Source organism: Xiphias gladius, chromosome 7, assembly GCF_016859285.1.
Source record: "Xiphias gladius isolate SHS-SW01 ecotype Sanya breed wild chromosome 7, ASM1685928v1, whole genome shotgun sequence".
Classification (NCBI taxonomy): Eukaryota; Metazoa; Chordata; class Actinopteri; order Istiophoriformes; family Xiphiidae; genus Xiphias; species Xiphias gladius.
Genome location: NC_053406.1, coordinates 21,547,822 through 21,575,619, shown reverse-complemented (window position 1 = coordinate 21,575,619; position 27,798 = coordinate 21,547,822). Strand labels below are relative to the sequence as shown.

The window sequence follows — 27,798 nt, the reverse complement described above, 5'->3', positions numbered from 1 at the left end:
TTTGTTTATATGTGATGTCCGGTACACGCTCCAGACGCCAGGGAGCGACACTTGCTGATGCTAACCAGGGAGGCCCGGCGATGAAGAAAAAGAAGAAGAAGACGACCATCCCACTGTCTGTCCACATTCTGCGGCTTTTTCGGTTCAGTCTCTCCGTCGCGGCGAAAGAGACGGACGCCTTCTTCGTTTTTTCGCAGGAGGTCTAGTTTGCTCTGCTTCAACTCCGGGGGACCAGGCATCTGCTGGAATGTTAACACAGAGCTGAAACTACACATCTGCTGGCTCTGATACATGACAGGTTAACGTGTTATTCAAACTGTTATTCAGCATTATAGCGGTAACATTACCGTCTAGCCTAGCTAAAATTACAGCTGCTCATTATTAACGTCCCTTGTCCGACCTGCGGTTAGCTTAACGTCAGCGGTGGCTAATGTACGTCTGTGGAAAATGCAAGTCGTCTCGACATTAAGCCAACTTGAAAAAAACCACGAAAGGTTAATGTGAAGGTTTTCTTAGAAGGGCCTTGTAATGTTACTCCCCCTTTGTTTTTGATATATCACTTCATTTCATAGTTAGCCGAGGTGGTTAGCTAGCTAGCTAACCGGGGCTTGTCAGACATCCAGCCACTGCAGACGCAGGCGAACCAGGCAGCTGTTACTTTTCATAATCTTTTTATGTTTCTCCCTGAAGCGACATGTTTGCCGCCAAGAACCCCAATGCACAGCTAAACTGATGAAATGAGGTTTAAAGGCTTCCTGAGCTAAAGCCAGGTGTTAGCAAGCTAACGACTGTGTACGTTGATTCATTGAGGAAGAGGAGGCACACTTGAGAAGTGATAGCATGTGTCTGCGGTTGCTGCAGGGGATCTTTTATGTAACTAACCGTATTTCCTGGTGTGCCCCGAGCTGATTAATGCAATTTCTTCTCCTTGCTAAGACGTTCTATGGTTTAAGAGACAAAGCAGCCACATTGTTTGTAATTATTAACTATGTTTCATTGATTAACATTGACAGTAACACTGTAAATTTGATATACTAAAATTATCAGAATTTTCAAGGGGGACTCTGCTCTTTTCTTTCCAGCACTCACCAGTCATGGAGTTCAACAAATTTGTGACCTTGTGGATATTTTGCTTGTGTCTCTTTGGAGCAAGTCTGACTGAAAAAACAAGTTCATTCACACCGGACAGTCAGGTTCTTGAAAATGGGTTGTCAGGTGAGTAATCGGTAATGGCATTACTTTGTTGTTTCATTTTTTAAAAGTTTATTTTTGTCCGCCTGTCAGGCTAAGCTGACACATGCTATAGATTGGCAGTTAGACTATAACTGTTGGTGTTACATCTTCGTGATTGTGCAGGCACTAAATGTAGCCATGCTGAGAATAGTCTGGCTGGCATTCTCCATTAAGCCCTGTCCTCCAACTTAAATCAAGCCACCTAGTCAAACAGGAGCTAATTGATCTAATGGATAGTGAAGAGGATGAGCAGGGGTTTCAGTAGTTTCTGATTCAGGGAGTAATAGTCAAGATGCCTTTCCAATAAATCATAAAATAGGATCAGTACATTGTAAATATTTTCCAAAATTTGGCTGTTCAACACATAACGTAAATTGTTAGTCCTCATTACACTTTTAAAATAGCTAGCCCAGATCATTTAATTAATGAATTCACAGTACTATAGAGGACAAAATAATTAGGTGATGTAGACACTTGGATTTGCGCTTCTAAACTCATCATGTGTGTTACCAAAACTCTTAACTACAAAACCTAATGTTACCATGTTAAGCCAGAGTGGGCCTCCGATAACAGGGTAATCCTATAGAGACTTATTATACTAAATTACACAGCAAATAAATTATAAATTAAGGTTTAATTTTAAGCACAAACCTGTTCACTGAATTTAACAAGCTCCAAGTATAAATATACAAATATTATCACTGTCATAAAGTCTTGTCTCTGACAGTGGTTGCATCTGTCAAGCATGTCTTAAGCGTCCAAACTGTCTGTAAACTATATAACCTGAATCTACTTGGGAAAGACATACTACTACTATGACATACTATGCCTCAGCATTTTAAACGGTGTAGAAGTGTAAGAATTTGTATCGGTTTACAAAAGGCATAACTGCTGCTCAAATTTACATTTTGAAATACTTCATTATTCACTGTACTATTAGCAACAACTGGGCAAATACCCAATAATGTGAGCTTGCTTGGTTGTGATCTTGTGTTGGTACTATTCAACAGTGTGGTTTAACAGGAACTGTTTAGATATTGTCCAAGTTGCAAATACACGTTTTGCAATTGAATCACAGTTTTACTAACACATTGTGCAACATTCCCAAGAGGCTAGTGATTTTCAAAGCTTGACAGGTGTTTTAGGACATAGTAACTGCTGCAGTTATGAAGTGGAAAAGTTAAGGAGTGTGTTCTTCATCTAGATGCAGGCACACATAATAACTTGCGTAACCTTAGCTCTTAAAAAAGGCAGGCTGACTGGTATGTAAATATCTTATCTTGTGTCTCCGGTGGTTTGCAAGCCAAATGAGAGAGAGGATCAGGTTGGGTGTATGAGAGTGTTGCAGGTGGTAGGTTTTCACTAGGGCGACTGTAATTATTTGTTTAACACGGTGAGTGTGAAAGACTGCTTGCCTTTTTGGCATGTGGCCGTGCAGGTTCTCTGAAGCTGAAATGCTTGTATAGTGTGGCTTCACTATGCAGAAGTTCAGGTTGTGTGTCCATCCATCCTTCCTAGTTCTGGTTTAGTGGTCTCATGTAGAGAAATATAAAGCATAGAACGATTCATAAACACCGATCATGGACACAGTAACCGTTGCAGAGATTATTCTAAGACATGTTTACTCTCTCCTTTGTCTCTCTAACTACTAAGCCAACCTGTCATAACAGTTGTTTCTGGGAAGAAGGAAAGCATGGATTGAAATGATTCAATCAGTGGGAGGGGGAATTGGGCCATGAAAACCAGAACAATGCAAACCAAATGCTTGCAGCTGATAATACACTATTGTTTGGGTGACTTTAATTAATGATGAAGCAGTAATAGTTGAGATATATGGACCTGAACTCGGCCATTTATGAGGGAGAAAGTGAGTTAACTTTGCCTACTACTAGACCATATTGTTGTGAGGATGATGCAGGCAACCCGAAAAGCAAGTTCTCTCTGGGAATTATTTTCACCCAAGTGTTTAACCAGAAATTACCCATCTACTAGCAAACCACTACAAAGTAGAATCTTATTCAATAAAACCTTGGTGTTGTGATTAAAAAAAGTTTTCTCCCAAAGTTTATGTAGCAGTTCATTGTTTGTAAAACCCAAGCTTACATCCGGTTAGGAAATGAAAACCATTCGCTCATGTTGGTGAGCAAAGCCAGCCTCTCTGTTAACCCTCGCCTTCAACTTCCCCTTTTGTACGTATAATGCGGTGACGTACACAATAAAGCATACTGTGACGTATGCGTATTATATAACTTTATTTAACCAAGGAAAGGCCTGACTGAGATTAATAATATCACATTTACAATAGTGTCCTGGCTAAGATAGTAGCTGCACATAGAACATAGAGGTTATATAAGACAGATTTAAAATGAATTGAATAAAATATGTTTCTGAAGGTATCTTGGGCACTATTCACTTTAGCCAGACTGCTTTTGAATCAAGGTACACAATTAAACTTATTGTTATTAAAGGTAGCCTACCATGCCCTCTCATACAGCTCCTGAGAGTGTCTGCAGTACATGCCAAACAAGGTTTCCTCTTAGTGGGAGTGACAACATTATCTCTGATCTATGGCAGAGAATTTCTAATCCCTCAGGAAGCAGAGGGAACACACAGGCCAGACAGAGTGCAATAGATGAATTACTGATTGCTGAATTACATAATTATTTATCGTGGATACATACATATCTGATGTATCTAAAATTAATTGTGGAGCCCTACACACGGATATCCTTACACATTACTGAATGCTGAATAAAGTTAAATGTGAACGATATATAAACTAACTACTTATTACTGAATGCTGAATAAAGTTAAATGTGAACGATATATAAACTAACAAACCCAAGTTTTCTGACATTAAACAGAACTGTGAAATCCAAATTGATGATAGATACAATAAAATTTAAGACCATAATTATGAAAAACCAATTCACCTTTGGACGTGACTTGTTTTTGGTCTACACAGTAGATTTGACAGTCATGGTATCTGCCTTGGTACCATCCCCACATTGAGTGAAAGGCCTTATATAAACAAGACTTTGTCTGCAGCCAAGGAATTTTACAGTTCAGTTATCTTAGCAAGAGAGGCTGAGTGAGGGCAATCCAGCCGGGGACTTTGCATCCGACTTTTGTGCAAAAAAACACAAAAGGTTAAAAGCCATGAACCTTTGTGACTATATCTATCTATCTATCTATATCTATATCTATATCTATATCTATCTATCTATCTATATATATATATATATATATATATTTTTTTTTTTTTTTAATGAATGACCTGTCTTTACAAGGCTGGCTGTTTCTATTTTTAATTGAATAATATTGTTATTGAATAATCCTGACATTACTAGAATTGCATGTTTGGTGCTGAAATCTAAAAATGTAAATTTCAACTACCTGTAGCAACAGGTAGGAATATGACAAGGATTCCCTTCAAACATCATGTTAATGGTATTCTTTTAAGACACATACAAGTTTGGTGTGGTTACGACAGAGGAAATGCAATAGAGAAATAAACTTCAAAAACTCACCAAGACTTTGGAGCATTTCAGGTTTTTTGGTGTTTTCAGTGTAACTTAAATTAAACCCAAACTATCTGTAAAGGAATGTTGAGTAGTTATGAATAATTGCATATAATAGGAGCTCATTCTCAGACTGGAATGCTTTTTTAATTCAGCGTGTTAAAAAAATAGAGGCTTGCAGATTAATTGTCTAATCCTCTTGAAGTAGTAGTTATAAGATAAGAAGCTCCTGCTGCTGTTGTAGTAACAGAACATTTTTGTGATTAGACTTTTTTGCAAAAATGTATTATCTGATACAACGGTTTCCCAAATTGGAAAGCGAGCATAGAAACTTTTATCACAAAGCAACACCAATAAATGTGAATGATACTGATTTATCTGTGTTGACCCATGAGTTTCAAAGTTGCCTTAATATCGTCTTGTTATGATTCTGTTTGTCCACCAGATTTTTGTCGCATCGATGAGCCATGGTGCCAGGATGAGAATAGCCTTCTCAGCTTTGAGGCTATCCGTAGTATCCACAAGCAGATGGATGATGATGCAAACGGCAATGTAGATGTGGCGGAGACAGACGGCGTAAGTACCGGCCTAAAAATTCAGCATCGACAAGAGCTGATGTTCTATTGAAGGGGTTATTCTGGTTTGTGGAGTAAAAGAGGTGGTCTTCATTCAGTCTGAAGAGGCTAACGGGTATCATCATTGTAATCCTCTGTCATCTGACTTGTCATAGGATTTGCTGCTCAGATGCACAGTTAATCATAGCCCTGCAATGTCCTTAACTTACTGAGTAACTGGAGGATTTGATCTGATAGGACTCCAGTGCTCTTTTTTTTCCCTGAAGTCTTGTTTTAACCGCCATGCACGTTGTAGGCACTGATGTTGCCACATTTGTACAAACTAATTGCAACAAGGGGTATTAGTCTACCTTTACTCAGACTCTGGGGTTTGTGTTTTGAAAAGAAATGAAAAATAGTGTTAGCTGCTTCTCTTTTCAATACAGTGAAGTATAATGAAAGCACAGTACAAGCACAATGTTCATTCATAGCTGTATAATGCTCATTATAAGTCTGTTTTTTTTTTTTTTTTTTGCTTCTCAGACATCACTGGGGCCTGAAAGACAGTGCCTCTAGTCCATCTAGCTCACATCCTGGGTCTAGTCTAAACTACACATTGTGGCCTTGAGGAGGCCTATGCTGGAGCCTCATTTCAGTTTGGTTCGGTCTGTGGCATGTAGTTCAGGCCAGACCAAAGCAAGCAGTGTCGTCACTGCAGCCATATCTGCCTCTAGAACAGGCACATGGCATGCAAACACCCCTAAGGCAAGGAATCAAATGCAGTACATTGAGCACTCATATCTGAAGTGACTTTCAGCTGAGAAATAGAAAGTTCAAGACAATTAAGAGCATTTCAAGACAGTAGTCCTGCTTCCTATTATCGTACAGTGATTAAATAAAGAGGATAGTTAATTTCTTTATAGACCAGAGATCAAAGTCTCCATCTGGCATTTAAGAGTCATCTTCAGCCTTGGCCACATTATACAGGTCCTGCTAATTTTCCAGTGAATGTTTTTTCACAAATGTGATATTTCACCTGCAGTACAGACCATCTCTCTACCCTATAGTGAAATCCTCCCACACAAATCTGTCAAGAAAGAAAGGCATCATGACTTATTACTGTCTTACACCCATGTTGCATGAGTTGGCTTTTGTGGGAGTGCAAGATGTTGTGTAGGGTTAGTTTTTTAAAAACATGGTGACTGAGTTAGCCTACAACATAGTGGGCAACGAGTAGTATGGCCCCTTTGGTCAGAAGTTGACTACCTCCACCCCAGTAGGGGCGACAATGGAATCCACAGGGCCATTAATTTTAGTACGATGTGCCATTTACTATGTGCCATGGTGTATTGTGCGCAATATGCAGATTTCTCATTTTCAAGTGGAGATACCAGAAAGTCGTCCACAGAGTTCTATATGGTTTTGATTACCCTTCACACTTAAGAAAATTATACTTTTTTATTTTTTTGGGAAATTTCAAATTCCCCCAAATTGTGATAGCACACAAGTGCATGAATGTTGGTTTAGAAATTAGAGGGTACTTAAGTAACTTCACAATTAAGTGATTTTATGGATGTCTGGTGCTGTCTTTTTTACCTGATTAATGCCCAACTCGTGATTTGATTATAATGATGCTTGATGGTTGGGTTTTGCAACAGTGTATTAGAATATTATGTGGAGTCTGGACTCTGGGCATCTTTGTGAAGGTCCCCTAATCAAAAACCTCGTCCGTGCTCAGGATCACAATACCTGTACCATTTGAACTTTTTCAGCTCTGTTGGTTTCTAATACCCAACAGTTATCGGTGGTCAGCACACTCGTTGTAATGTAGAATAACTATTAACAGGAGTGAGGAGTGAGTCCTCTGCTGTTCCAGACCATTAAAGAGTGAGTGGAAACTCTTAGTAATTTTTCAGGTCATGTATGGATGACATATTTATAGCATTTCATGGTTCTTTTCACGGTGAGTGAAGCAAATACACACACAAGCCACAAGAGTTGCGTTTCCTTCTTTTATGGGGGTCATAAAGTCCTCAGTAGTGAAGCAGGCCGCAGTGCTCACAATAAATCCAAACCCCTCAACGGCAAATTTCCAACACCGTTTTTAAATGTGGTCTTTGTCCTCCACCTGGTAATACATTTTATTCAGCCAGCCTGCACTGAGTCAGACTGTCTGTGTTGTTTTAAATATGTGAGCATTTGCTATATGACAATACTTAATTCTGTTTCACTCTTTCACTTTCAATCTTAATTAATTTCACTGAGTGTTGCATTCAAATTCTACATTGTAATATTGGTCAGACCAAGCTAACCAGTTAACAAGTTCTGTATGCTCGCGTTGTCAGTAAGGGAAGTAGAAATGCAGTTTTCTAACAAAAGACAGTTTGTAAGATTTGAACCCTGTAAGTGTTATTGCTACTTTTGTCAATTAACACTTGTACATGATAGATTATTCGTAACCACTACAAACATCCTTGTCATCCCGCAGTTCCTGAGAGAAGATCTGAACTACCATGACCCCAAGGCCAAACATAACAGCTTCCACGGGGATGACCAGTTCATCAGTGTGGAGGACTTGTGGAACGCATGGAAGGGCTCTGAAGGTACTGCTTTGAAGCCTGGTTTTTTCCCTGAAGGCTGGCAGTGACTGCACAAACAGGCGTTTCTTTCAGATATTTTCTGTATGAGTCTGCTGAGACATGAGTCTTGTTTTTGCACACGATGTTCTGCATTGATACTCTGCCAGTACTGACTGTTTGAAACTGGACTGACAATTTTTTTTATTTATTTATTTATAATGAAATGCTCCTTGTGACGGTAATTGCCAGCCCAAAAGAACGGCAGTATTTCAGATAGCCGTTAAATCAGAGGAATGCTCTTCTTGAGTCTGAAAGTTTGGGTCAGACATTACGCATCCTTGACCTTCTCATTTGCCCAACAAAAGAGCAAGGCAGTTGATCAGATGCCATGTCAAGCAAAGTGCAGTCTACTTATCAGTTTCAGCCAGTGTTAGAGCAGACATCATTGAATCTGTCAGCACAAAGTTTGCATACACACTCTCACTTCCTTCTGCCTATCTGTTTTGCTGGGCTATCGTGTATGCCTTGAGAGCACTTTTCATGAGCTGTGCTGGCACATATGTTTTTTCACACCCTTTCCCCTGGCTGCTTTTCTCCCCTTTTTTGCTCATAGTACTGACTTACCCTGCATTGCAGTTTCTTGACAAGGCACTGGAGGGTTTGAGCCAGGCAACTGTTCAAGAGGGCAACACATAAACACAGACAACCCACAATGTGACTCTGTCAGGAGCTGGGGAGCGGGTTTCCCTTCTCCAGTTATTACTGTTGGCAATAGGAAACCTCATAGATCATTCAGGATATGGATGCAAATTGTCATAAATATGTCCGTCTAAATTTGTTATGATGGCGACACGTTGTTGTTTTGGCTGTGTACGTTGAGTCGCTGTGAGGTTAGTGCTGACTCAGCTAAATGCGAAGGTGGTCATATCCATTTCAGGCGAAATGCGTAGGGGACATCAAAGGGGATAGACAGTATTTGGACAACCTTTGCTACAGTCATCATTTATAATATTTGGTGTCAGATTTTTTTATCATCACTTACTGCTTGATGTCCATGACACACAAACATTATGGTGATGGCATTTTTATGAGCTTCTGGCCAGGGGCCTGCTGAATCTGAGTGGGCCGAATAGTAGGCATTAAGAGGTTGTACACTTAATGTTGCTCTGCTCGTCTGTGTTGTCCCCACTGCCTCACTTGGGTGGCAAAAAGCAAATGAGTCCGCAGATTTGTTGTCGTTGTAGTTTTAAACCTGGTTTATACTTCTGCGTTTATACTTGTACAGTGTGGGGTTACGGTTTAGCTGCATACCTTACGCCATAGCCTACGCCTGATGTGCACCTCCCTGGAAACTTAACTATACGTCACGGTGACACAGACCACAACAAATGTCATTCATCCCCTTGGTAACATGTCTTTTCCATGTCTCTCAGTGGCTGGACAAGCAAAGAAAACTCACCCTCCTTCTGCCACAATCAGTTCAGTGGTTGTACAGACTGTCTCCTCTGACGTCTTTTTCGGCAAAAGTAACTGTTGTTCAACATTTCTTAGCTCCAACTCTAACATGATCTGCTCAGTTCATTCGCCACTGTTTCAAATACACACGCAGTGGCATGGACACCCCACTGCCAACTAGTGTTTTGGCGGTGTAATTGCAGAGAGACGTAGACACACATTACACAAGCATAAAAGCTCACAACAGCCTAGGCCACTTGCATAGGCTACGGCGTAGGCTTTGCATCGATCCTACACAGTACACCAGACTTAAGACAGCTGCTTTGTACAAAGTCCGCAAACAGCATTATTTTTGAGTTACTTTGTCATCTGTGGTGTAGAACCCAAACTTCCCCACACTGCTTCTCAGATGCTTTGGTGTTGTGATTGTCTGCCCAGGACGGCTTTGCTCGCTGGTGTCCTCCATTTACATAGCAAACAATGTGACATTACTAGCTTGATAGGTCAATAGGGCCTGCCATAGGTCAAGCTGATAGTGAAGTCTTAGAGTGTCCTCTGCTGGATCACAAGGCAAAGTACTTCAAACACTCTGTTGCGCTTGTAGACTTTGTAAATTTTAAATTCTAACAGGTCCTCACAGTTCTAATATTAACTTTTTCGCCCACGTTCTAACGAATGTTCGGATTTCGAATAAAAAGTCAACCCAGTAGACATCACCAGTATCTTCCCTGGTAAAAATCTGATTGGCCATCCTCAGTTCTTGCTGGTTTCAGGGATTCCTTTTTAAGTTTTTTATTTTTATTTATTTTTTTTTTTATTGGTGTTTCTGCTTTAGACTGAGGATTAGATGAATGGCAATCGATGTGTGTGTGTAAGTGTGTATATTGTTTTTTTTCTTTCCCCTCAGTGTATAATTGGACAGTGGATGAGGTGGTGGAGTGGCTCATCACCTATGTGGAACTGCCACAATATGTGGATGCATTTCGCAAGATGAATTTTAACGGAAGTGCCATGCCAAGGTAGGTGATATCATGAATGTATCAACGTTTTCTAACCGTTGTAGATTTTTGAAAAATGTGCATCATTAGCTTGACCACAAATAAATTTTACTCTCTATGGTACTGGTGAGACTTGTGCTCAGACAGAAAAGTTGAATGCTTCAGTGAACGTGATTAGATTTAGTTTGTGGTTACGTTACACAGGGCTCAAAATGGATACACCCTTTGCTCTTTCTTCCGTGTTCTTGCAAAATGACTGTGTCTCTTTTCTCCCTCAGGCTTGCAGTAAAGAACACCACTCTGACACTCTCTATTCTGAAGATTTTGGATCGCAGCCATGTGCAAAAGTTGCAGCTCAAAGCTTTGGACACTGTACTGTTTGGAGCGCCCCTGAGTATGTGAAGTTATTCTTTTTTTAGTTCCACTTGCAGCTCTGATTAATACTCTCATTCATATAAACATCAGTGATTTGTTCTAGGTATTTCAAAACCCTGAGTAGAAATTAGAAGACAGGTTTGGTTTCACTTCCCTTTTTTATGAGGGTTTAGACTTTAGACATATTTTTCTTTCACCGCTATTTTTATACTGTTACTGATCTAGATGCAGATGATAAATTTATAAAGCCTTTTCCTCAATCAAAACAAATTTTTAGGATTTTTTAGCCTGGGCAGAGAGATGTGCAACAAAAATGCTTTGTACTTGTTTCAAATGGAAAGCATAGCTTACTCTGTTCGTATTAACAGCCTACCAGCATTACCCACATCCCGACCACCGTTGTCTGCTGCTCTCATTTTTCATCAGCCATTGGTTCCTGTGATATGTTGTGGTCAGGTTTTGTGTGTTCTATTTATTTATTTTACTCACTCATTTACTCACTAACTTACGTGTTTATTCACTTTAGTCAGCCCACCTTTTATATGTAGGGAAAATCCTGTTAACACCTATATCAGTTTCAGGGGTTGAAGAAGTGATCTAAGGGTTAGAGCATACTGCTCTATCCTCCAGACACACCCCTCTGCTGACATAAATAAACACAACACTCATCCTCTCCCTCTCCTTCTCCAGTATAATTGTTCCAATTCTGTAGCTACAGATTGTAATCTTTCAGGGTTTTTTTTTTATTTTTTTTTGTTGACTTTGGCAAATCATGTTCCCACAGCGACGGCCATAACTATTAATTTTTTTCATTAAAATCATGATTGTTGTTAAAAGTTTTGTTACAGCATGACAGCTATATACTGATATCTTGCATTAATAGGCGTAGAAAGTTAAAAGTCTGCAGTTAGTATTGTGAAAAATATTAAGATGTGGTGGTGGCACAAAATATTAGAGCTGCAACGACTAGTAGACAAAAGATTAATCATCAACTATTTGATAGTCGATTAATTTTTTTTGTTGTAATTTTTCAAGTAAAAACACCAGATATTTGATGGTTCCAGCTTCTCAAATGTGAAGATTTGATGCCTTTCATAGTCATATATGACAGTAAACTGAATTATCTTTGGGTTTTGGACTGTTGGACGCATAAAACAAGACATCTGAATACGTCTCCTTGGGCTGTGTTAAATTATAATGGGCATTTTTCACTATTTTCAGACATTTTATAAACAAAATGATTAATCAATAATGAAAATATTAATTAGTTGCAGCTCTACAAAATATTAATGGTGAGCAGAGACTTCCCTAGCCTTGAAGCTCAGTCTTGTTTTGCTGGAGAATAACTAAGTTGGATAAAAAAGTGAAGCGGAAGGGTGCATATTTGGAAGATGAGCACTGATGAGAGCTGATTTAGGTAAAAATTAGTGAAGAGTAAATTTAATGAACCTTCATAGAAAGCAGGCATTTACATTGAAAAGAAACTGCACTAGGGAACAGTGTGCAGTGGTCTGTGTCTGACATGTGTCATTATGGATGTTTTGTTTGTCACAGCTGAATGAAGACATTAGCGAGTGTTGTCTGGCTTTGACAGCCTCTCAATGCCAGTGGGTCCCACTAATAGTCAGACTCACTGACTGTATTATAGCAGCAGCATTTAAAGACACATCTCACAATGGGTTGATCCTCATCTCGTAGATACTTGTGTAATAACTAACCCGAGAACATTTGGGTCCAGATTTTTTTCAGTTCTGTGGTTAATTAAACGTCACCTCATGCTCTCTTGGTGGTATTCATGAAAGGCATTGAATGTAGTTTACTGTGTTACATCAACAAATTACATAGAGGGCAAAACTATGTGTCCTGTTTTAGATGGATAGTGTTGTAAGAGCAGTAAATAGAACCAGGAGAAAAAGACTAGCATAAGGAAATTAGTTTATATTATATCAAATGATGCTCATTATTTCTCTCAAGCATCTGTGCTTAGTCACAGTGCAGATCCAAGACAAATATAGCACACATGCATTTCAGTTAAATATCCTGACCTAATTTTGGCAGTTGCGCTCCTGGCGGTTAAGACGTAATGATCTGCATATACTGGCCAATCAGATGTAGCTGAGGTTTAATTACTGGGGTATTCTTACTTATTCAGTAGTATAAAGACGACACAGGACCAGTGGTTTACTGTGCTATCCTGTTTCTTAGTTCTGGTTTGTTACTGTGAGACATTATCTGGCACAGTCGGTCCGAGATCATTGACTTTGATGAACACATGTTTGTTCTGGGCTTTATAAGCAAGTCTACAGGAATATACACAATTCAATTAAAAGATCATTTAGCACAAGCTGGATACTTAGTGATGTGCTTTTTACCATATAGAGCGTTCATGTGAAGAGAGATGTGTGCTGTGGGATGGAATTTATATTTCTGTGTGATTTGACTTGGCTGTTTTATCGGCAGCAGCCAGTGGCACAGGAAGACGTTGTGAAGAACTATGTTTTTAGGTGGCATGTCATCCTGATGTTATGTAAAGAGAAACTCGCCAGTACTGACTTTTTTTTATCTGAATTTCTCTTCCTTTTTGTCTCACTCCAGGAAATTGAAGTCATGTTTTTCTTTCCTCCACACCCCATTGCAGGTTTTCACAAGAAAAAACTTGCCTCTTCGTGTAGCTTGCGAGGCTGAAATCCAGGCATTGTGTCATTTGCTGCATGGCAATGTTCTCCTGATTAATCAAATTAACTTTATTAAACTCAGACTTGATTCTGGGTCTAATTGTAAGATGGCCTCGGTAAAAATTCACCACTTGAGAGGTGATCTAAGCTAAGGGTTCTTATAAAATGGAATAGCTGCTTTCTAGCTGCTGTGACTTTCAGTAGCTATGAATTCTTTACAGTGACAACATGGCAATATACTCGCACATAGTTCCTAGTTGTTCAGAGGCATCGCAGCTAGAATTTGCCTCATAGCTTCTCATGTGTACCAAAATTTTTTTGTTGCTATTGTTGGTTTTCTGTGTATGTTCTTTATTAGCATTGGTTACCAGACTGAAATAGGCAGTTTTAAAATGTAGTTATCTCATCTTTGTCTTTTACTCTAGGCCCCTCTCACCACAACCTTAACTTGTGCTACTGACTCTTCTTCACTCTGCAACACTTGCAGTATGACTAGGCTACATTCAAACACAAGCTTCACACCACGTCCTGGTGAAGCTTGCTCATTGCTAGGCAGCTATATCTTATGCCCTTGATATATCTCCTGGCTGAAATACACTTTGTCTTCTATAGATTTATCTTATGATTTTGATGTTTATTACTTTCCTAAAATGTAACTTTTCTTCTTAATTTTTTCTGTTTCTCACAGTGAATAGACATAACCACTTGAAGGACTTCATGCTGGTAGTGTCGATAGTCATAGGCATGGGTGGCTGCTGGTTTGCTTACATCCAGAATCGCTACTCTAAGGACCACATGAAGAAGATGATGAAAGACCTGGAGGGCCTGCAGAGAGCTGAGCAGAGTCTGCATGACCTACAACAGAAGTGAGGGTTATTCCCACCAACCACGCAACAACTATGCTTACTCTAGACATACAGTATTGTGCACACTTACCATTAGTTTAAGATTTCCACATAAAGCACAATATTTAATGTGGCACAGCTTTTTTGGTCTTCACATTAGAACTTTTGAACATTAAACAAATATATTTGTTTGGATTTGTTGTGCACTACCTTAAACTGACTTCGAGCTAACTTCAACTTAAGAGTATTTTGATGAATAATAATTTGTCAACCTTAAAAGTAACATCAGCCATTGTTGGACTTGCAGTGCAGCTTACATGTCATACATGTGCACAAAGTTATTCCTTACGCATCCCTTGCTCAGCTGAACTGTCGCGTGGTTAGCTTCGAACATTTACTGAATATTTACTATTTTTCCCTGAAGGTTAAGGTTTTATTTTACAAAAGTGTATTTCTTCTGGTATTAGTCGAAGCAGGCATTAATCCAAATGAGGCAACCTACAGGAAATCCTGTCCGTCTCAGTGATTTTTACTATGCCAATAAGACATGCTTGATTCTTAAGCATTTGCAGATAGTGGTTCTCAAACCTATATATATTTCCTCAGTCATAACCCGGTCATAACTTTCACAGGATTTCACCTACAGAGCCACATTGATCTAAAAATGGGAAGTGAAAGACTGTTGGGTAATGAGAGACTGGAAAACTGGATCATGAGTCATTGGACTGAACTTTAGACAAATGAGGCTAAATGAATTGATTTAAACGAGTTGCATTTAAATTAAATTTAACCAGTAGATTAGATGAAAACCTTTATGGCACGATTTATATATTATAGATACACGACTGGTTCAAGGAAACATGCGATCTGAGTTCAGGTGTGCTGCTTGAGTTGCTGGAACGGTATGTAAGCCAGTCTGACAACTTTGTACAACTTGCAGATCATGTGATGTTATTTCTAGCTCGTAGGACAACGTTTTAGTTGGAAGCTTCAATATCTGACATAAGGTTCAGCTGCAACACATAAAGCTACCTCCAAGTGCAACGTTTTCCACATTTTCCAATCAGTATGTACTTTAAATAGCATTTCCACGCAGACTTAATTATAGGCTTAATTATATATATATATTGAGAGAGGCTGAGAATTGTTGGCAGCACCAGCTGCCAAAAATACATACTCTGTATCACACTGTGGTGGTGAAGAGATATCTTAATTTGCAGTTCTGCAACTTTAGCTGCTGCTCCCTCACAGTGAGAGGAGCCAGCTGAGGTGGTTTGTTACCCGGTACCCTCGCCACTTGGGCATCTTGCTTAGAAGGTGTTTCAGGTGACTGGCTCAGACGACACCCTTACAGCTTCAGGGCACACTGGAGGGATTACAAGTGAGAGCATTTGGTGTTCCTGCGGGATTGGCTAGAGAATGTTCCTGAGGACAAAAAAATATTTGTGCTGCTCTGCTTGTGTTTTTTGCCACCTTGAGCCTAACTTGAAAAAAGATGAATAAGTCACTATAGGATTATCAAGGATTTGAATCAACGCAAATCTTTTAAATATTTGGTCTGTAATTGACGTCCCAAAAATGAGTGAATGGGTGACCTCGGTGAACCTTGCAGTTTGGCCATTATTAAACAAAGCTTTGGGATAGTCCTTTGATTGAATGCTTATGGGGTGTGTCTCCACTGTTGCGAACTTTCAGTTCTTACATGTAATACTATGCTCACGCCAAATGTATTCAGGCCTAAGAGGTGTCAGGCCATTGCTGCCTTAATGATTAAATGTTTTGAAATTAAATGATTTAAAATAAGGCACACCAAATAGAGCCAGATATATATGCAGTTGGTAGTATCGTGAAGAATAACTGAAGGTTATAAGACAACTATTTTGGTCCTGTTAATACCTCAAGGAATGCTGGCAATGTGTGCTTATAAGTTTGCACTGTTTCCTCTTACTCCTTTAAAGGATACTCAAAATACAGCTTTGTCTCATACACAGGTCAGGTTTAGCTTTTGAAAGGATAAGGTATTGCCAGGGTGCATGGATGGTGACTTCAAATTGTTTAGCGATGATGAAATGATATTTGCTGCTGACATTTTCCATCTGTTATTTTAAGTACTTCTGATTAAAACAGGTTATCTGGATAGAACATAGCATGAAAGGTTACTGTTAAAGAGTTCAAGGCTTCACTATAGTTGCATTGCTCTGGGCCTGTGCATTTTGAAATCTGTGAGTTTGCAGTTTTTCTACGATTGAAAGGTAGCACGAGGGGATTCTGGTCATAGATGTTTTGGTATTATTGATTGGAATTTTTATGTACACCTGCCGGTTTATCATAAAGTTCCCACCAGGTGCACTCAGACTAGAAAAGGGTTAAAAGTTTCAAAGAAAAGAAAAAATAAGTATTTTGGTGGTCAGTGTGAGCATGTTGTAGTATCATGTTCGTCATTGAAAAAATCTTCTTAATCTTCCTAATCTGTCCATTAGTTTTTGTTATTTGTACACAGTTGAATTTGACCTGAGGTTGAGCGTAAAGGAAAGGTCATAGAATGTCTAAAATGGAAAGTGTTTCACCTCTTGGGATGTCATGTTTTGTTAGATTGGAAACCAGGGTGAGGCTCAGTCCCATTCACTGGCCAGAGTAAGGAGCAGTGACAGGCGTGATCACATGGCTGCATAGCATTTCTGGCTTGATGCTTGGGGACAATGACAGGATAGATGAGCTGTTGTAGGCATAAGAACGTTCAATCTGTTTTACTACCTTTATTACCCAGATGAGTTGCTCTTTGTGTCAGCTGGCTGTTTAGGAAACAGGTTTTTGAAACATGATATGGTATGGTCTAATGAAAAGTAAACGGACTGATAAGACTTAAGTTTCATCAATTGAACTGGTTTGCATTGTAGTACCTCCGTTATGGCTTCTGTGTATGCACATTTTATATAACAAATATTAGGGGCATCTCTTTGTTGGAGCAGTACAATAAAGACGTGGAAAGTATTTTTGTGGGATTTGCCTGTTGATTACCAACCAAAAAAGCCACTGTCTGCTCCGGTCAAACTGTCCATTTGATACACTGCCAGGTCAGTCTGTGTGTTGCCTCGGTGGCTTTATACTTTGATCAGTTGTGAAAACACACCTGCCACTGCCAACTTTGAAGTGGACTCTGCCTTTTCTTTTTTTGCGAAGCTAATTGCTAGTACTTTATTTTCCTCTGCAGATCAAACAAGAGATTCTTTAATAAATCTTAAAGGCCAACAGGTGCAGACATTGTTCAGTATGCGCTTCAGGTACCCAAACTGACTATACCTGCTTGTAATTTTCTTAGTAGTTGTTAGTGGTTTGGGGTAGTGCTGCTTCACGTACAGTACCTGGACCATTGCATACATTGCATCATATCTCATATTCCAAAGTTATGGTAATTCCTTCAGCATTACAGTAAAAGTTGTCTGCAACAATTCAGTAGTGTTATTCAATTGCATTTAAAGAAAAAACAAACAAACCAAATGTCTTGTTCCTGTTTCTCGTGAAGTCGAATATGTCCCATAAAGTTTAATAGTTTGAAATGCGTATTCATTGTACTGAGGATTTCCAGTAGCTGGTGTAGTCATGATCAAAAGCCAACCGGCCAACCAAGCCTATATATCTGCTGCTAGAAGCAGAGGATGATGGTGATTCTCAGACATTTCAGAGTTGGTTGTAAGTGTTAAAACTTTTTTTAAATCAGATTCCTTTATATGTGTTGAAGCCTTGGCAGTCAAACACTGTGGCTGTGGAAGGGATATTATATTATGTTATGTTATATTGTGGGTCAGTGTGACCAGCAAGAAGAGACTTGCATCTCTAACAGTACATGTTTTAGGAGGTGAGAGAGAAAGAGAGATATGTCCTCTGTCTGTAGCCGTGCCTTTCTTCCTGATCCCTGCTGCCAGCTGCTCTCTTTCCATACCTTCAAGTAGATCCTGTGGTGGTATCAAGTAGCAATGGCTTCCCTGTTGGGATACAGTGGGAGGAGGCTTTGACTAGAGCTGGATTTCCTCAGTGCCTTTTACAACACTGTTTGACCCTGCCTCTGCCTCACTGCTGGGAGATGGTGATAAGCAAGACTGTTTAACATGTCAGCTCAAGTGCTAATTTCCCCCACATTTGGACTGGGGAGTGGTTTGCAGAAAGACATCCTGGAAAAAGACTGGAGATAAGGACAACAACACTGCATGTGATATGCATTTCTTACTTTATTTTCCGCACAAAATTAATGTTATTTAGGGACGTAAACTAAATACAATTTTAATAATATTAGTGTACGTGTGTTCATTCTTTACCTTCTGCAAAGTCTGCAGAGACACTCTGCATCCTATGAGCCCTGCAATACCGGTCAGTTGAAACAGCATTTGGCGTCCTCTCTCTGGACATTGTAGCTCTGCCAGTGCTTTCGAACCGTAGCAAGAGAATGGCAGAGGTCAGGGACGAAAGCATTAGTAGGACTGCCCACCAGCCACATTTTCCATGGCTAGCTGTCTGGATCAACTTTCATTTCTCTGCCCTTCTCTGCTCCCTCTACTGTTGTTTAGTCTGACAGGAGGAGAGTGCTGCTCCCTGATGGCTGAAAGATGGTATTACTTTCTGCCCTTTAATTTAAGAAAAACATTAAGAGTCCAAAAACTGAATTTTCTTTTGTTGTGTCACATTATGATAGTGGGACTTGGGAATTGCATTGCTATGATGGCACTTGTGACGACCTGTGATTGATTAGCCAGACCAGGGTTTGGGTAAAAGCTGTTATTTTCATTGTACGATCTGCTGAGAGCTCAATCTCACATTAGGTTTACAGATCAAACTAAAACTTTATTTATTTTTTTTTGGTTCAAGAGTTCATGTTATATTCCTCGATCTGATCTTTTTACAGATGACAGTACATAGAAATGGTGTGTTTCTAAGCACAAATAATTATGTCATGAGTGACAAGCCCCCGGTTATAAAAGTAGAATGTTTTATGAGGCTAGTCTAAAAATATCCTACGCACAAACCAACGCATATGTGTTCTGTGTACTACAGGAGCATTGGTTACCACACTGTACTGTTCTAAAGTTACACAACGACAGCTGTTCCCATTCTTGGCTCTGCTGCCTCTGATGTCAGTTTATTGTGAGCTGCCTAGCAGCTGACCACGGTTCTTTTTCTTTCTTTTTGTAAGCCATTGTTTCCGGTGATACATGACCGACGCTAGTCCTCCATTCCACACATACATGGCACTCACATGCTTACATGTCATGACAGCCCACAGAAAATGACACTGGCACCTACTACTGTACATTTTTTTGTTTGGCCTTATTAATTTGCCACTGATGTCTTGCTTCTAAGAGAAGCTACAGTTAAAAATAATTGTTCCTCTTCGTGCCTCTCCTTGTCCTCAGGCTGCAGATCGCCCAGGAGGAGCACCGTACAGTAGAGGTGGAGAAGGTGAACCTGGAGCAGAAGCTGAGGGATGAGATCAATGCAGCCAAGCAGGAGGCCCAACGACTGAGAGAGCTGCGTGAGGGCACAGAGAATGAACTGAGTCGCCAGAAATATGCAGAAGAAGAGCTAGAACAGGTACTTGCAAAGTGATAAATTTCATTTAAACATTGAATTTGTAATTTTTAGTTGAAAAAAATGTAATTTCAGCACATTGGAAAAGCACTAAAAATGAGTGAATAGTGTTTAATAAACTTCAGAGGTGGCAATTGCACGATATGTTTAGGATTCACACTGGTTATAGTATAAATACACCCACTGAAGTCTTTGTCCATTTAAGAATTTGGCAGGAAAAGCACAGCACAGCCCACACCAGTAAGCAAAACACATGAGTATTTGCTTGAAGGACTATCACCGTGATGCAATTCAGACACTTGTGTCACAGGTGTTTCTTTTCTCGTAGTGATAAATTGGAAACATGCAAGACTTTCAGATCCAGTGTTGTTGCAAAACACTTTGAGTTTCATGTCTGCAGCAAGGCCCATTCACCACTTATTTACTCTCCTACATTCAGGACGCAGGTGCCGAGATCCATCAGTCCTTAACTATACACACGGTTGAAAGTTATCTTTGACTTTAAGAATATGTAGGATTGAGACATGTCTTTCAGATGTGTGTGGTATAAAACCTTGTGACAGTTTACAGCAATTGAGAAAAAGAAATCTACAAATTGTGTGTTTGTTTGTTTGAAAATCAAATTGGTAAAATATTTTTTTTAAAAATTAGTATATTCATGACTTTTTGTTCATCTAATATCGCATTTTGGCTAAAAAATTCCCAGAACTTTTGCAGTTTCTTTTATATTAAAATGCAAAACATAAAATAATAATCACTGTCAAGAATTCGTTGCTTGATAATGTAAAGTTTATGGGTGTGTTATTTTTATGTGTTAATTTGTCACCGAATGTTTGACATTTTATTGCAGGTGCGCATGGCGTTGAAAAAAGCTGAGAAGGAGCTGGAGTCACGGAGTAGCTGGTCCCCACCAGAGTCTCTCCAGAAGTGGCTGCAGCTCACCCACGAGGTGGAAGTACAGTACTACAACATCAAGAAGCAAAATGCTGAACGGCAGCTCCTACTAGCCAAAGAAGGGGTAAGCATGTAAAAACCAGCTAATGTTATTGCCTTGAATTAAAATCTATGAATTGTGTTCCAAGGCAACTGCAAAGTCACTTGAGACCTAAGGTTTGAGACTGAGCATGGATGGAAGAAGTTGGGTGTATATTTCAGTTCGTAATTCAATAAAATGGAATAGACTCTAAATGAAAGCAGTCCATGGCAGAGTGGGAATAAAGGTCAGCCCAGTACTTTTGACTTGGGCTGGCCCACTAAACCTGATCTGTATACCCACTATCACATAAGGCTCGTGTAAAACCTTATGTAGTAATCAGAAATTAAATTAACTGTGATGATTTGTAGAACAATAAATGAAATAGAAACGCCTGCACAATGATTTATATTTATATAAAAGTTAAGTTCGTAATGTTATAGTCTAATTGTTGTTTATACAATTCAATCACAGATTCTATCATGATTTTATTACTGTAGTTTGTGAAGATAAACTGTCAGAAACACCTTTTTACATTACGGTCCACAACAACTACAACAACAAAGAAGCTGCACTCTTAAACAATGACCATATAACTGAGTTGACCCACTGACAGGTGTCAAACTGAACATTAAAAAGTTTGCTCTGTATTAAATTGTATTTCTGTTTTTCGCTTTCCACTCTGTATGACTATAAATTATTTGGCTACAGAATGTGAGATTAGAATTCAAACTGGACAGTACAGCAGTAAAAGTAACAGCACCAGACATATTTTAATTCTAGTGGCTTTGTTTCCTTCATTGGATCCTTCTGTAATATAATCCTTTAAGTCTGAGCTAATCACACAGACTTTGAGTACTTCAATTAGCGTATTAGAATTTCTCATTAAACCAGGGCAGAAAACAAAACTCAGACTTGTTTACTGTTGACTTCTGCCTACCGCTTATGCTCTGAAACTTGATTGATGTTCTGTACTGGACTCACTGGGAGCTGTGGTTCTGAGTCCACTCTGCTACTCTGCTCCTCCTCTCTGTGGATCTAGCAGTTACTGCTTCTAAATGCACACCTATTTTAAGCATTTTGGTTTTTCCTATTGACTTCCAACTTCTCTTCTCTAAACTTTTCAGCCATACCTTTTATGTTTTTATTTCAGACTTTTTTTTATTAACGTAAAGCGAGTCAGCAACAGTCGACTGCTGGCTACCCTAATAAACGATGAAAACATGAACACAGAAACAGTAAGTGGGTGGGCGGAGCCGCGGGACCGATTCAAACGTAGTTAGCCGGGGAGGGAGATAGATGTGAGGGATATGACGCCACTCAGAACCACAGTGGGCCGCACGGCTTGCTCAACATGGCTGATCACTACAACACAGCCCCCCCCCCCCACAAATTAACCCTCTTGCCCAATTTGTGTAGCCATCCACCCGGTTCTCCCGATGACCACTCCGAGATTGAAGCAGTGTGATTAAGTTTTCTCAGTTTTATTGTTGTGAAAAAGCTCTTTTATGTTCTTGAAGACTAACTGCACTTTTGTTGTACCAGGGAACAAGATTCCCTTCTAAAGTAGTGTGCGTATAATGTGAATACAGCTGAGAAAATGTTTTTTTTTGCACAGGCAGAGAAAATAAAGAAAAAGAGGAACACTCTCTTTGGTACTTTCCACGTGGCTCACAGCTCCTCCCTGGATGATGTAGACCACAAAATACTGGCAGCAAAGTAAGTCAGTTTGATAAATTTCTTAAAAACTGGTCAAAGCAGCATTTTCATTTGTGAAAAAAATAATTGTCTTATACTTTGCTTATATATGTCAGATATGGAAATTATGTCTCTTGATAATAAATAGGCTGGTTTTCCTCTTGACTTGTTTCTGTTGTTTCTACTTCCACTGCTTTCTCGTCTTCCTTAGACAAGCCCTGGGTGAGGTGACCGCTGCTTTGCGGGAGAGGCTTCATCGCTGGCAGCAGATAGAGATCCTCACAGGTTTTACAATTGTCCACAACCCAGGCCTTCCGTCGCTGGCCTCAGCCCTCAACCTCGATCCCAGCTTCATGGGTGGCAGAGCTACACCTCAGCACTTCATCATGTCTGACGACATGGACGATTTGGATGAGGATATCATGCCCGGAACTCTGCAATGTAAGAGTTCATCCGAATCTGTCGGCCATTCAGTGGGGATTAGCAAACGAACCCCTAAACATTCCAAGACCCTGCTGGGGAAACCCAAAAATCAGCCCACGTGAGAATTTGGACCTTTTCATGCTACAATTACATGAATTTGTCCTTGTGGCCTCCCTGGTGATGGAGGTAGTGAGGGTCACACATGTCTGTGATTGAATGAGTGTTGTTTTACATTTGTATAATGTGTACCATGTAAATTCACACAATTGTCTTGTTCTTTTACACACCATTCCAGTTGAATGCCTTTTGTTAATTGTTCTCATTTTGGATGAAAGTGTTAACTTGACTCTCAGTTGATTATGGAGACTGAAGACTCTTGTGACTTTCTGGATATTGAACTGTCAAGAAAAATATAATTCTTAATGAGTACAAGTTTCCGTGCTGACGTATTTGTAGTGGTGGTGTCTTATAATATGTGTTCCAGACCGTTTGAATCTTCTTTTTGGTCAAACAGGAAGTGTGTAATATGCAGTCAGTGCCCAGATTAAATCCTTCTTAGGTTGTACAAGATACAAAAATACAGAAAGCTGCCCAACAAATCCTTATCTACAAAGACAGTTCACTTCATTGCATTATTCTTGGAAACACACATCTCACACATCATTATCTAAATCAAGAAAAACCAAAGTTCTGATGACCGTAATGCTTTGTAGCCATCTTGTTATGGGTTGTGTATTTGACTTATTATTGTGGCAAACTTGACACACATTAGGTTTGGTTTGACTAACAGCAGGCGAAAGTTGAACTGCAGAGTCCTTTTGCAGCTACAATAGTGAGTAAATCTTTTAATCGACATTAATTGCACTCCCTTTCTGACTCCCCTCTGTCCCTCCACCACTTTTCTGTTATTTGGCTCCCACTGCTGTCTCATTGGCCTAACTACAGATGGCACCCGACTGTTGGAACGGCGAGCCAGCGACCTGTGGTCCGTCGGTTCAGACTGTCAGCCTATGTGGAAACATCCTGGTTGGCCATTTATTCATGCCCCAGTTCAGTCCTTAGTCTGACATCCCTGTCTCTCCCCTGGACGTAAAGCCACATAAAGCTATAATACTTTTTAACTGTCAGAATACTGCAGATAGACACAGCTGAAGGGGAAAACCTAGTCCTGCTCCTCATAGTTCTTGTCAGCACCCTGTGCACCCCTGCTTTCTCCCTATAGTGATTTGTCACGTAATTTTATTGTAAACGGGCACTTCCTTTCATGAAAGAGCTAATTATTGTTTAGTATTTTTGTTTCTTTCATCACTTTAACCAAGTTATTTTAGCTAGTAACACGATAACTGTTTCTGTGCCAGTTAAAATCAAGAGAAATCTATCCCAGCTCCTGAGTATCTTTCCAATGATTTCCTACTTGGACTCCCTTGTCCGTCAGACTTTATTTTATTTAGATGTTGGTGATAATGCTGTTGTTTTGTGCCCACAGCTCCCAGTATGATGTCCCTGCGCCAACGCCACATTGACCCCCAGCTTGCCATGGGCTCCCAGAGGTTGGTAGAGAGTTGCCTGTTGGCAGGGCAGCAGGGAGAGGGGACCCCATACCCATCCAGGTCTAGGGCTACCTTCAGACAGTCACGTAGCCAGTCGTTTGGGCAGCTTGAGTGTCCCCCTCTGCCCCCTCTTTCCTCAGCTGTGTCTCATCCCTCCATCATCTGTGCCTCCAACCCAAACCCTCAGTCCCTGTCATCCTTGTCCTCCTCTTCCTCCTGCTTACACAGCTCTGTGGGTGGTGGTGTAGCCCCTCATTCCTCCCATCTATATCACACTTCTTTCCAGCCCATGGACCCCATTCCTGATTTCACCTTCTCAGATGTCTCCAAAGCGCACTACTCGTGCAGCGACAGCTTCGGGTACCAGTCTCTTTCCAATTATCCACACACATCGCATGTGCGTGGGATTTCTTTTCTTTTTTTTCCCCCACCACCTGCTGCCATTTCATCTTTTTAACACGTATTGTAGCCTAGGCAACTTTCTTTGTTTTTTCTTTTTTTTTTTAACTTTGTTTTTAACTGTTCATCCATTTTGTCATGCTTTTTCTTTTTTTAAATTTCATTTCATTTTGCTATCACATTTATTGCACCTGATGAGGCATTATAGAATCTGTGCATTTACTCTTTCTCAACCTCTCCGTGTTCCTGGTCTTCTTTGCCTTCACAACTAACAAGTGTGGAGTTCCAGTGTCCAGGTTTGCACAGTTTGTCCATGGCTTTGCAGGCATAGTGTAGAAACACCCCAGCATGCAACGCTTGAACTTTAAACTGTTTGGCTTTGTTATTTGTCATTTCCTCTAACTTGTGTGTCTTTTTTTTGTTTGTTTTGTTTTTGTTTTTTGTTTTTTTGTTTTTTTTCCCCCCACAGGGACCTTAATCGCTCTGACTCCGACTCCTCCCTGTCCCTATCCCAAGTTGGTGATCGGTTATCTGCCTACAGCTCCAAAGGCCATCTAATCAAGCCTTCTTCTCTCGTGCACGGCCTGTCGGGCCGCACAGAAGATGCCGTCTCACTGCATGCTCACACCCCCAACGGAGGGAACCGCATTCATGAGGGCAGTCCTGCCGAGCCCGTCCCTGATAGCCCCATACTCATGAAGAAGGTGTACGACATGGAGAAGTCGCCCAGCCTGGGAGAGATCAACAGTCTGTCAGAGTCGTCCCGCTCCCTCAGCCCCAACTCCACTGAACCCGACACACCTTCACCTACAGGAGGGCAACTTGCGGCCGTGGGGCCAAAGGGCAGCAGCCGCATCCCGCAGCTGTCGTCAAAGAAGAGCCCTCTGGAGGAGGACAGTGCCTCAACAGGAGAAGACACAGATTCCACTGCTAGCCGCAAGAAACACACCTTCAAGATCTTCAAGAAACAGAGGAAATAAGGGCCACATGAACTACAGGCTATCAAAGCTGTCTGACTGTATTCCTCTGGTCTGTTTTTGGAAAAAAGTTTCAAAGTTTTGGGGTTCATTAATGGTGAAATGATGGCACAATTTGTTGCCATTGCATTTTGTGTAGGTACATCACCTACTGTGAGAAACTGTGGACTGTGGGAGCAAACAGCTGCTCAGTTTAATTTGCTTATTTGGTCAATGTCGAATATGTGGGGAATGGGTAGGTTTGTATATTGGAATGTAAAGTATTATTTATTCTGCAGGAAATTGTGCCAGTCTCAGAGGGAAACATGTCTCCCAGTTGGTTTTTCTTTCTTGTTCTACAATCTATAACATTTTGCATGTCTTCACTTTTGTTTGACTGATACTCGAATGCTCTTACTGTTTGCTTGGTTCTTGTCGTTAACCTGCTTAGACAACACTCGATGTTTCTTTTATTACTACCTAACCACATAGCCTACAAATCTAAAGTGAATGCGCACTCCTTTATTTTTACTGAGTATTTTGTTTTTTATTGATGGTTGCAAGTTTTTCCGTCTTTTGTTGTCTTTTTCTTGGCAGAGCAAATAACACAGTCAAGAGATCCTCAAACAGAAGTGTAGTAATAGAGAGCTCGGACTATTAGTGACTCAGATCTCACTTTTGGCTGTCAAAAAATGTGTGCAGTGTCGTTTGGATTAAAAATGGCGTAATAATAATTTGCAGCCTTGGATCTCCGCTAAGAGCACCTGAATGACGTCATCTTGTCTACAAAAGGGAGTTGGACGAGAGGTAAATCTCCCTAGGAAGTTACAAAAGGACCATCACACCTTTTGCCTCTGGGGTTTTAATAATTAGGGCTGAGTGCATGTGAGCGTGAGACAAAAACGCTCGGCTGAAATGTCCAGCTTTTAAACAATGCCACGTTTCTGCGTATTGAATTTAGAAATTAGGATACATCTCGGAGAAAGTGTGTCTGAGGTGCTAGCTTTGTTCACCTACAGGATAAACCATTGAAAACACAATATTTATCAAAGACCTTAACACAAAAATACTTGAAGCATATTTTTGGTCACAACTATTTTAAAGAAGTAAACAACTATGTCCTTTTTTTTTTTTTTTTTTTAATTTTTTTTAAAAGATTTTTCTCCTAGAAGATAAATAGGATCCAACATATTCGACTGATTGTTAATTGGATGAACAGGGTGTGAGTTTAACTTGGATTTTGGCTCCTGCTATCCTGTTTTCTTACTATTTCTGTTTCAACGATTTGGGAGGAAAACTTCGCAGCAGATTGTCAGTGAGGGATGGGTCCCGGTAAGGGCTAAACTACAAGGCGAAAAAAAGACTTGCTCTGTATGAGATACAGATTTTCAAGTTATAACCATTTTGTAATCCTCCACCTACGGAAGCTCAACAAGTTATGGAGGCAGAAGACCAATCATGTTAAAGTGCCAAATCATTATTTCTGTCAGAGGCCTTTGTGTATTTGTAGTGTGTTTGGCCATTCGAGCCCCTTTTTACACAACGCATAACCACATGATGTATACTGTATATCCTGAGTTTCAAACAGCGAATGTCCAAGGGTATTCTTTCTTTAACAGTATCATCGGTACAGTATGTTTACATTTGTTACAGATAATTCCTCAGATCAGCACAGCAGAGAACATTGTGCCAGTGTTAATGTTGACAGCTTTATATGAGCACAGAACTATGCATCAGTAGTTGTAGGTGATTTACTAAAGTAGTGCGGACACCGGTAGACTTAGGGTGCTCCTGATCAATGAACAACCAAAAAGTGCTGCAAAAGACAGTCGGCCTCCCCCAGCCTCGTAATGTAACAGTTGGCTTGGATGTACAAGACGTCTACATATTTTAGTTTAGAAAACCGGCTGAAAAAAAAAAATCAATTTCCTACTGGTACTTTTTAAAAGTGTCATTTGTACCTCTTTTGCACGACAGAGCTGTA

General features: G+C 40.1%; 1 protein-coding gene across 1 annotated transcript; it reads left to right on the top strand.

The window, feature by feature from the left end:
* Positions 1 to 49: 49 nt before the first annotated feature.
* stim1a (stromal interaction molecule 1a) lies at positions 50 to 27,725 on the top strand. The gene is made up of 14 exons (XM_040130551.1): positions 50 to 298; positions 1,083 to 1,215; positions 5,200 to 5,330; positions 7,797 to 7,911; positions 10,250 to 10,361; positions 10,619 to 10,734; positions 14,079 to 14,256; positions 19,641 to 19,818; positions 20,666 to 20,833; positions 22,407 to 22,507; positions 22,698 to 22,927; positions 23,855 to 23,935; positions 24,396 to 24,819; positions 25,328 to 27,725. The coding sequence occupies exons 2-14, from the start codon at positions 1,095 to 1,097 to the stop codon at positions 25,836 to 25,838; spliced, it is 2,466 nt and encodes an 821-aa protein (XP_039986485.1). The 5' UTR covers positions 50 to 298; positions 1,083 to 1,094; the 3' UTR covers positions 25,839 to 27,725.
* Positions 27,726 to 27,798: the final 73 nt, after the last annotated feature.